The 10,457-nt window shown below is 45.6% G+C and overlaps 1 protein-coding gene across 1 annotated transcript in view; it reads left to right on the top strand.

The window, feature by feature from the left end:
• Positions 1–7,104, top strand: part of LOC143282004 (uncharacterized) — a 16,641-nt gene extending 9,537 nt beyond the window's left edge. The window contains exons 3-6 of the mRNA XM_076587393.1: positions 801–1,051; positions 2,457–2,633; positions 4,598–4,774; positions 5,621–7,104. Coding sequence (XP_076443508.1) covers positions 801–1,051; positions 2,457–2,633; positions 4,598–4,774; positions 5,621–6,481 — 1,466 coding nt within the window. The 3' untranslated portion in view covers positions 6,482–7,104. The remainder of the gene's footprint in view (positions 1–800; positions 1,052–2,456; positions 2,634–4,597; positions 4,775–5,620) is intronic.
• Positions 7,105–10,457: the final 3,353 nt, after the last annotated feature.

The following is a 10,457-nucleotide window of genomic DNA, read 5'->3' as shown; positions in this document are numbered from 1 at the left end:
TATCTATTCATCCATCTGTGTTAATTGTCAGTTTTTCTGATGATACCACACCGACTAGTTTAATTCTAAAAAATGAGTCTGTATTCGATTGAGGTTTGAACAGTGGTTGTCTGTTGTGATGCGAACAAATAAGATCTTAGTGTGTGAAAGATTACTGATTTTAGTTCAAAGGGAATAGATCTTTCACTTCTTATGCTGAAATTTCAAAAAGAGGAGTTGGTTGTATCTTTTCAACTGCATGGATTGATCGCTTTTCATAAGCAGAAATGTGAAGAAAGCTCCATTACAATTATGAAAATAAATCACACAGATGTGTATGTTCTTTGCGTCATTTAAAAAAAAAAAACAAATGACTGAGCGAAAAAATCGTAGTTCAGTTCTATATGTCCACAACCGAAAGCGTATTGGCATTTTCAGTTTCAGTCTGGTATTTTAGAACTACACATCAAAGAAAGTCTTAGGTGTTGTGTTTTTGGTTTGTTTGGGTTTTTTTGGTTTTTTTTCTTCCAAAATTAAAGGCTGTAATTCATCTTCATTGGAAATGCTAACCCACATAGCCAAACCTGTCATGGCAGATGAACGCTGGCCAGCCAATCACATCTTTGCGCGTCATCCTTCCGGTGCCATGGTTCACATTGAACAAAAAGGTTCGAAATCTCTTCATATGTTCGAAATTACATGTCTCTTCATAGCAGACATGGAAGGAGAGGCTAGCTTGTCAGTGTAATAAGTATTGCTGTTGTTTTGTTGTTGTGTTGTTGTTTGTTGAGGTTTTATTGTTTCCTGTCATCCTCTGATAGATGGAAGAGCCACCGTTCAGAATGACGTGTCACTCACTCAAGTGAACAAACCGGAGGTGTTCAGGTTCAAAGCAGAACTGCCACCTGACCTGCTGCCATCCAGTGACCAGGACAACAGAAGGGTCCTGGACATCGCTTACACCTTGGAGTTGTCCTCCAAGCGGGGATGGTTCGGTTCCATGAAACGGGATGCTGCCACTGGTGTGACTGTGCTGGCTGTGATGGACCTGTCTGGAGACCCGTTTTCTAAGGTTTGTGAAGGATGTTGTGTGTGTGTGTGTGTGTGTGTGTGTGTGTGTGTGTGTGTGTGTGTGTGTGTGTGTTTCTCGATGTATGTGTGTGTGTGTTTGTGAGTGTGTGTGTGTGTGTGTGTGTGTGTGTGTGTGTGTTTCTCAGTGTGTGTGTTTCTCGGTGTGTGTGTGTGTGTGTTTCTCGATGTATGTGTGTGTATGTTTGTGTGTGTGTGTGTGTTTCTCGATGTATGTGTGTGTGTGTGTGTTTGTTTGTGTGTGTGTGTGTGTGTTTCTGTGAGTTGCTGTGTATGTGTGTGTGTTTGTTTCTGTGTGTATGTGTGTGTAATTGTGTGTGTGTGTGTGTCTGTCTGTCTGTCTGTCCTTGTCTATGTGCGTGAGTGTGTGTAGGTGTGTGTGTGTCTGTCTGTCTGTGTCTATGTGCGTGAGTGTGTGTGTGTATTTGTGTGTGTCTGTATCTGTGCATGTGTCTATATGTGTGATGTGTGTGTGTGTGTGTCTCTGTGTGTCTGTGTCTGTTTACATGTGTATGTGTGTGTGTAAGTGTGTGTGTGTGTGTGTGTGTGTGTCTGTGGCCGGCTGGTGTCTGTCTGTGGTTATATGCGTGAGTGTGTGTGTGCGTGTGTGTGCGTGTGTGCGTGCATGCAAGCAGGTCTATCTCACTATAATTGTGCTTATAGTTTGGGTCGTTTGAACATCACTCTCTCTCTCTCACCCTCTCTCTCGCTGTATCTGTATCAGTCATAAACTCGCTTCATCCTTCCAGGTGAATAATTTTTAATCATGAATTCTATAATACTGATAAATATTCATTTTACTTAAAAGAAATATACATATATCTGATATGACACTTCTTCGTTTTGTGGATCAAAACTTATGTTTTAAAAATCGTAAGTATTGAAGTCGTTTCATGTGATGATTGAACTTTACACAGCAGTCAAGGAAGGATGTGCGAGTTCTTCATTTATTCACTTTTTATTTCACATCTGTCTTTGACTGTTATATGTTATTACTGAATGTTTTCCTTTTACACCATAATCGATGTGTGCGTGGAAATCAGGGAAAGGCGTAACTCGTTCTCACTCGTTTACTTTCATTTTGCACAGTTATCTGCTGACTGGTGTTTGAATGAATCAAAGACAGACTTTCTGTTTTAACTGCTGGAAGTAGATAATTAAGACTTTTGAACTGAACTGAATTTCCTTCAAGTTTAGCAAATCAGTGTCTTGACCCAAGATGTTTGTTTCTGAGCATTAATTTTTAGCTCGCGTAGCCGAGGCATTGCTTTGGGTTTTTTGGGGTTTTTTGTTGCTGTTGTTGTTCTTGTGTTTTAATTGTATGTCCGAGCAGCGCATAATTATCAGTTACGCATGGTTGGTTGCTGTTTTTATGTTGTTCTTGTTAGATGGACATTGGTAAGGTGGCAGCAGTGGACGCCCAGTTCGGACAGGGTCTTGATATCCTGGCGTCAGCCCACCTTCCTTCCTTTGGCTGGCAGACCAAAGACAAGATCCCCGTCTTGCTGGACCTTGCCAGAATGTCCAGTACCAAGACCCACTCTGCTACTGCAACTCTGGAAAGAGTGAGTGGACTTCGTCTTCTTCTTCCGCACAGGGCTTGATACGATATTTTCCTGGTGCTATTGGTTACCCTGTTTTAGGATGTCAAGGATTTATGACCGAGACAGAAATTATTGATATCCTAAAAGAAATGACAGTAAAATATATGTTAGACTGATCCCACAATACCTCCTGTCTTTTCCCATTGTGGCCAACAGCTTTTCCTCACAATCACCAAATTTTGTCAGCTCATTTCATTTTACTGGAGCTGTCTCATCCGTGTTTTACTCACTTGTGTAAACAAAGTAAGTCAATGCTATAACCCGGTGTTTGGTTGTGTGTGTGTGAGGGGGTGGGCTAGGTGTATGTGTATGTCTGTCTGTGTGTCCGTGGTAAAATTTAACATTGCTATTTTCTCTGGTAATACTTTTTCAATAACAAATTTGGCTTAAACATAGTAGGAAAAAATCTTCACAGTCATACTAATAATAAGTTGTACGTCTCCCGAATTTAGTCGTATTTCCGATTCATTAACGGTTTATTTCGTTGAGGCACGTTCTGGATTCCGAAAACACTATATTACCCCTTCCCAGTTGCCGGAACGTAGGCTATGTCTGATAGAAGACGCCATGACCTCGTTTTACTCGTTCACAATTAAAGGAAAAGAAGTAACAATTCTGGGCAGAACACATACAGTGACACTAACTACACTATTTACGTGTTTACTGCATGTGAATATTCTAAAGTGGACACTGAATTAACTGGAATGAACATATAAAAAAATTGAATCGACTGAGTTTCGGTCAGCCTTGTCCAGACTGGTCTGTGCAGACTTTGGCAAGATATGTTGCGGTGTGTCTGGCGCAGTGGTAACGTCTTCTTGACTGACGAATTAAAAGAATATCTGAAGATTTTGATAATCATCGAATTCTTTACTGCATGTGAATGTTTTAAAATGAATACTGAATTAACTAGAATGAACATAAAAGAGAAATTGAATGGACGGTGTCTTACTTTCTCAAACACGGATCTCTGCAGATTTAGAGAAAACGGCCACTTATTGAAGTTTGTTTGAGGCGATGGGAACGTCTCCTTCACCTCAGACTTGAAAGAAATTCTTAAATGCCCGTGACATACCAGAGTAACATGATTTAAACGGCGTTATCACTTTGATTACCGTAGTCGATTTATTACGCTAAAAGAACATGCTCAAATAATAATTTTTGAACGTCATTGATAGGACCACGTTAGCGCTTTGTATAAAACCACTTACTGTCGACCCGAACATGCATAGTTCGAATCTGCTTTCATGCCTTTTTTTATATAACGCGAAGCTTTGAATGATCGTAATAACAAATACAGAACACATTTTAACGATTTTTTTTAATTGTTATTATTTGTTTAAGTGTGTGTCACAAGTGAGTCTCGAAGGCCTTGCCTCTCTTGTCAAGACTGCAGTCATCCGGCCTTCTATGAACAAACCCAGCATTGACCCAAACTTTCTCAAAAACTGTTGACCTATTTCTAATCTTCCTTTTTTGTTCAGTCTTTTAGAAAAAAGCTGTCATGAAACAGTTATGTAACTTATTGTGCTGACCACAGCACAGAAACTACTCTCATCTACATCCTGTATAATGTAATTATAATGTTAATGGTGAGAAAACGCTGTGGTTTGTATCAGCAAAAGATTCAGGGCTATATAAATGATAATGATAATAATGATGATGATGATGATGATGATTGTTATTATTGTTATTATCATTATTCTTATCGTCATTATCATTATTAATGTTGTTATTGTTGTTGCTATTATTATCATTATTACTATTATTATCATCATCATCATCATTATTATCATCATCATCAATATATTTTCTAGAGCTTTCTTCCAAGAAACGTACTTCCGCTTCAGAGGCTTTGGTATGTGATAAAAACTTACAAAGCTAATGCTTCGATATTGAAAACGGAAATCACGTACTGGTTTCAGACCATAAAGTACAGAGACAAGGACACGACCACTAACATCACGAGTTCTCAGTCCACCTCGATCTCAGAAAAGAGTGACGCTCGAGTGCACAGGAAACTGGAGGTGGAGATCCCGGAGTTCACTCCCCTATCCGGCGTCATGTTCAACTCTGTCCTCAGCATCCAGTACCGCGTCCAGGTGAAGATCCGAGTCAGGGTCTCGTCAGCCTACAGAAAAAAAAATTCAGCTTTGAAGTTTACTTTCATAATTGTTTTAAATTTGCTGTTGTTGTTGTATTTTTGTTTTGTTCGTTTGTTTGTTTTTGTTTGTTTCGTTGTTGTTGGGGTTTTTTGTTTTGTTTTGTTTTGTTTTTGTTTTTTGTTTTTTTTCTACACGTACTATGCGCCAGTATCAAGAGTAAAAAATATGTCATCCACATGAGTATGTCATACACAAGACAGCATGTTCAGGCCAAGACTCAAAGGCTGTATCATAGATACACATGGAGGCAATAACTATTTAGTCTCTTCCGCACTTTCTGTGCAACAGAAACACACACACACACATACACACACACACACACACACACACACACGCACATGCGCATGCGCACACTAGAGGAGACAGAGGAGAGAGATGAAGAGACAGACAATAATTAGGTGGGAAAGGGATACGCTAAGACTCAAGCCAGTCTTTCTGCCATTATTTAGTAGCTGCATTGAACACGTTTACATTTTTATCGTCAGTCAGGCACAAGGAATGTAAGCTGAATCCACACTCAAATCATAGTTTCAGAACCAAACTCATGTATGTAACGGTCTGCATTAAATCTGCAATAAGGGTCATCACTGGGATTTATTTTTTTTAGTAAAACAGCATCACAGTTCCAGTGAGTGCCCTGACTATGTTTCCAACAATCAGACAGTAAGTGACCAGGAAACACCAGCTGACAGTCAAATCAGACAGTGACAAAACGAAAGCTGACCCAGACTTCACATCCGGGTTTCTTCGTCATGATAATTGGTTCGTCTCGCTCTGTTGCAGGTGGAGATCAAATCAACTGACAACAGTCTCCCAACACTGGTCCTGAGTTTGCCTATCGTGATAGGCACCAGGCGGCATCCCAGGGAAGACTCCAACAAAGAAGAATCCAAACCCGATCTTCTGAAAGGTCCAGAGTCCACAGAATCACGGAGTCGGCCGTCAGTCGTGCGATACGTTTCACGAGAGGGATCGTCTGCCCATCCGTCACCAAACACCTCCAGATCAAGCACACAGCACTTCCATTCAGCCTGCGACCTGGGCACGTCTTGCACGTCCAGAGGGAGCCAGACCTCGCAAGTCAGAGCCGAGGCGGCAGGTGTTTCCCACGGCTCGGCAGAAAGACAGGCACACCCCCGCACGAACCCGCAGAGGATGCAGACATCGGCATCAGACGCTGACAGCGGGTCAGGCCTCCACGTGGTTAACCCGTCCAGTCGCGGCTCAGGGTCCACCCCGCGGGACCAGACCCTGCCCTCCCGCCTGCCTGACCTGTCGTTTCGCTCCTCCGGCCCCGCCGCCATGAACGCGTCAGGACAGGGTCTTCGTCATCAATCACCTCCCGGCCAGTGGAGACCCAGTGGCGATCACCACACCACCTACAGGAAGCAGTCTGCACACGCGGCGACCCACCAGAGAGCGACAGGTTACTGGGAAGTCCCTGACGGACGGTACGAAGATCCAAGACCTGGCCCGGGCAATCAGCGCCCTCGGTACGGAGCAATGGAGGACTTCTATGACACGGGTGTGACCAATTTCGTCGCTGAGAACATGTCGTATGGAGAGGCCAACCAGTCCTATGACCAGGAGCCAGGGTCTTCAGACACGGACCCTCTTGTGGCTTCCAAGAAGCGGCGTAGATAGAGAACCACCATCCATGCCATTCTTCTTTCGCTGCCCGTCTTGATGATCATATGTTGGGTAGAGAAGTGTACATAACTGACATCAACTAATCTACTTCCACCCCTCTCCCCTACACCACCTCTCTCCTACCCCCTCCGCCCCCACCCGTCTATCTCCCTCCCCCTTCTGTCTATCCCTCTTGCAAAATGGACAGTGACTGCCTCTCTCTTTTCCTCTTCCCTCAAAATAGACAATGACTGCCTCTCTCTCTCTCTCTCGCTTGCTCGCTCGCTCTCTCTCCCCCCCTCTCTCTTTCTAGCAAAATAGACAATGACTGTATCTTTCACTGCCCAACCTGTTCACGCACAAAAGGGAAGGGCATCATTTGGAACTGCCTTGTACAACTTTCAAGCGCTGTTAGTGTGGGCGTTTCGATTTTCCGTTCGATTGAGACAGTCGTACACCATGCTTGGGACTTTTCAACGGAGCTGATCTTGTAGCATTTTGTGTGTGCTGTTGATCGGTGACCAGTTGTTGACTTGTACAGTACTTTCTCTCTCTCTCTCTCTCTCTCTCTCTCTCTCTCTCTCTCTCTCTGAATGTTAGTATCTTTATATATATAGAGAGAGAGAGGGAGAGAGATTTACATACTTGTATAGACGAGCCTGACGACTTTTCCAGGATGGAAAAGTTAACTCATGCAGGTGGTCACACATACCTATCTTCGTTGTGGGATAACTAGAAATTAAAAGGGTTTTCTTTTATTTTTCCCTCAGTGCGTAGGCCTGTCGATCAAGACGTCACTTTTGACAAGAAGACAACACAGACTTCTTCGGAACGAAGAGTTCATAAAGGTTTATTAGACTGACGCCCAGAACGTTCCTTTGATGTGAGTACTGCTTTGAGGTCATATTCATGACAGCTGCTTTCACTTATGTATTGTGCGTGCTTCTTCGGAGCTAGCACACACAACTAGCTTAACACATTCGGAACACCACTAACACGTAGCAAGACTGACTGTCTTTTTGTTATCATGTGTATTCGCCATCCTTTCTAACCGAACCCGTCCAAACCGAACCGAATCGGAACCAACCAAGTTGGAATACAATACATCTCCTTTTTTTTTTTTTTTCAATGGACATTCTTTCATAACCGAAGTTAATCGAAACGAAGCCGAATATTGCGAAAGAATTGTTTGTTCTTCACTGTTCAATCAGTCTTTGGGTCGGCTTCCTCGGTCTTGACGATCGTCTCGGCTCGGATGTCTGGGCTGCAGCTGGTTCTGGCTCCAGGCTCCCAGTCGTTGGCAGGCGTGCCAGCGTCCTCTGGGCTGCAGGCGTCTTCTCGTCTGCAGGCGTCTTCGGGGCTGCCGGAGTCTTCGGGGCTGCCGACGTCTTCAGGTCAGCAGGCGTCTTCGTGGCAGCAGACATCTTCGGGTCAGCAGGCGTCATCTCGGCTGCATCGGAGAATGCACCCAAGTTGGGAGGTGCACAGGAGGTGGAAGAGGCACCTTCTGTAGTGGGCACGGATGGGTACAGTTTCCGTGTCATCTGCCGGTTTCGCCTCAGGAGGCCACCATCGGAGGTCTGGATGATGAGGCTTCTAGGAGCCTCGTGGAGTCTGATCACAGTGCCTCCTTTCCTCTGGTCAGGAATCCAAACAGCATCACCGGGTGTCAGATCTTCTGGTTCGACTACCCGATGCCGTCTGTCATAGTTAGTTGCCATGTCCTCACGATACTGCTTCTCCCTCCTCTTCAGGATGTAGTTGTCAGGGGTCTGGGGTAGGAGGGTATCGGGGTGACATGGGACACGGGTTTTGAGTCTGCGTCCCATACTCAGTTGGGCAGGGGAAAAACCATTGGCCAAGGGTGTGTTGCGGTACATGAGTAGCCCAAGGTACTCATCACCACACTTCTTGATGAGATTCTTGATGGTCTGAACGGCACGCTCAATCTCACCATTGGCTTGGGGGTAGTGAGGGGAAGAGGTCACATGTTCAAACCCCCAGGATTGGGCAAACCTTGCGAATTCCTCGCTGCTGAACTGGGGCCCGTTATCTGTGACAAGGGTGTCTGGGATGCCATGGCGACTGAAGACCTTCTTCATGCGGGATACAGTCTCTGCAGTCGTCACTTTGTTGGACACAAGTGTAATCTCCACGTCTCTGGAGTAGTAGTCAATGGCAAGGAGGAAGAGTTTACCATTATGCTGAAAAAAGTCAGCTGCGATCCTGGACCAGGGCCGCTCCGGAAACTGCGTCCCCTTCATTGGTTCCACTCTGGCCTTTCTGTTCTTGGCGCACTCAGGGCAGGTTTTCACCATGAGGTCAATGTCTTGAGAAAGGCCAGGCCACCACACACAGTTTGCTGCGTTCTCCTTCGTCTTGTTGACTCCTTGATGTCCATCATGGAGATGACGTAGAACGTCTTGTCGGAGAGATGCGGGAATCACCAGTCTTTTGCCTCGCAGTAAGAGGCCGTCATGAACAGAGAGGTTGCCCTGTTCGTTCAGGTAGGTCTTGACTGGACGATTCAGAGTGTTATTGTTGGGCCACCCATTCTGCACATGATGCATGACTACCCGAAGTGTGTCGTCTTTCTGGAGCTCTGACCTGATCTCATCCAGCCTCCTGTCTGAAGCTGGCAGGGTTAGTAGGACAGCATTGACGTATGCCTCCGCCTGGTAGGTCAGATCGATGTCCGCCGTCTCGGTCGTTGACAACGGTGCTCGGGAGAGCGCATCAGCAGTGTACAGATGTTTGCCCGGAACATGGATGATGTTGAAGGTATACCTCATCAGCCTCATCCTGAAGCGCTGGATGCGAACAGGGAGTTCATCAATCAGTTTTGACGAAAAGAGGGGGATGAGAGGTTTGTGGTCTGTCTCCACACGGAATGTCATGCCGATGAGTAGGTGGGACCAGTGTTCAAGGCTCCAGGTGATGGCTAGTGCTTCCTTCTCGATTTGGGCGTACCGCCTCTCGGTCTCCGTCAGTGATCGACTTGCATAGGCGACAGGATGAAGCACCCCATTGCCTTGGCGTTGCAGGAGTACCGCCCCAAGTCCGAAGCTACTGGAATCAGCAGAAACAACGGTCTCACGATCTGGGTTGTACAGCGCAAGTGTCTCTGGTGATGCTAGGTCTTTCTTGAGAGAGTCGAAGGCAGACTGCTGATCCTGTCCCCAGGTCCATGTAACATCCTTGTGTAAGAGCTCTCTCAGAGGCTTCGACTTCTCAGCCAGATTGGGCACGAACTTCATAAGTTGGTTCACCATACCCAGGAATCTTCTGACATCTGACACATTCTGTGGTTCCTGCATGTCCACAATAGCCTTCACCTTTGTGGGATCCTTCCTCACGCCCTCTGCATCGATCACCTGGCCTAGGTATTCGAGCGTTGTTTTGCCAAACTCGAATTTGTCAGAGTTCAACGTGAGGCCGGCCTGTAACAGCCTGTCAAGGACGTTCTTGAGCTTGAGGTCATGGTCCGCCTTATCCTTGCCAAAGACAAGAATGTCATCCATATGGCACAGCACTCCATCCAGGCCCTGGAGGATGTTGTCCATCATCTTCTGGAAGTATTCGGGCGCCGATGATATGCCGTACGGTAAACGCTTGAACTTGTAGCGTCCAAATGGCGTTATGAACGTTGTAAGCTTGGAGCTTTCTTCATTCAGCTGGATCTGGTGGAACCCGGAGTTGGCGTCAAGCTTTGAGAAGACTTTGCCCTCGGAGATCTTGCTCAGCGTCTCCTCTACTGATGGCATGGCGTACACTTCTCTCTTCACACTCTGGTTCAGTTTTGTCAGATCCACGCAGATTCTGACGTCACCATTAGCCTTCGGCACCACAACAATGGGACTGCACCAGTCAGTAGGCATACTAACTGGTTCGATGACACCATTATCAGTCATTTTGTTCAGCTCTACCTCCACCTTCTTGAGCAACGGAACTGGGATACGTCTGGGTACGGACTGAGAGAAGGGCTTAGCAT

This window comes from Babylonia areolata, chromosome 5 (genome assembly GCF_041734735.1).
Source record: "Babylonia areolata isolate BAREFJ2019XMU chromosome 5, ASM4173473v1, whole genome shotgun sequence".
Classification (NCBI taxonomy): domain Eukaryota; kingdom Metazoa; phylum Mollusca; class Gastropoda; order Neogastropoda; family Buccinidae; genus Babylonia; species Babylonia areolata.
This window is presented reverse-complemented; position numbering and strand designations above follow the sequence as displayed.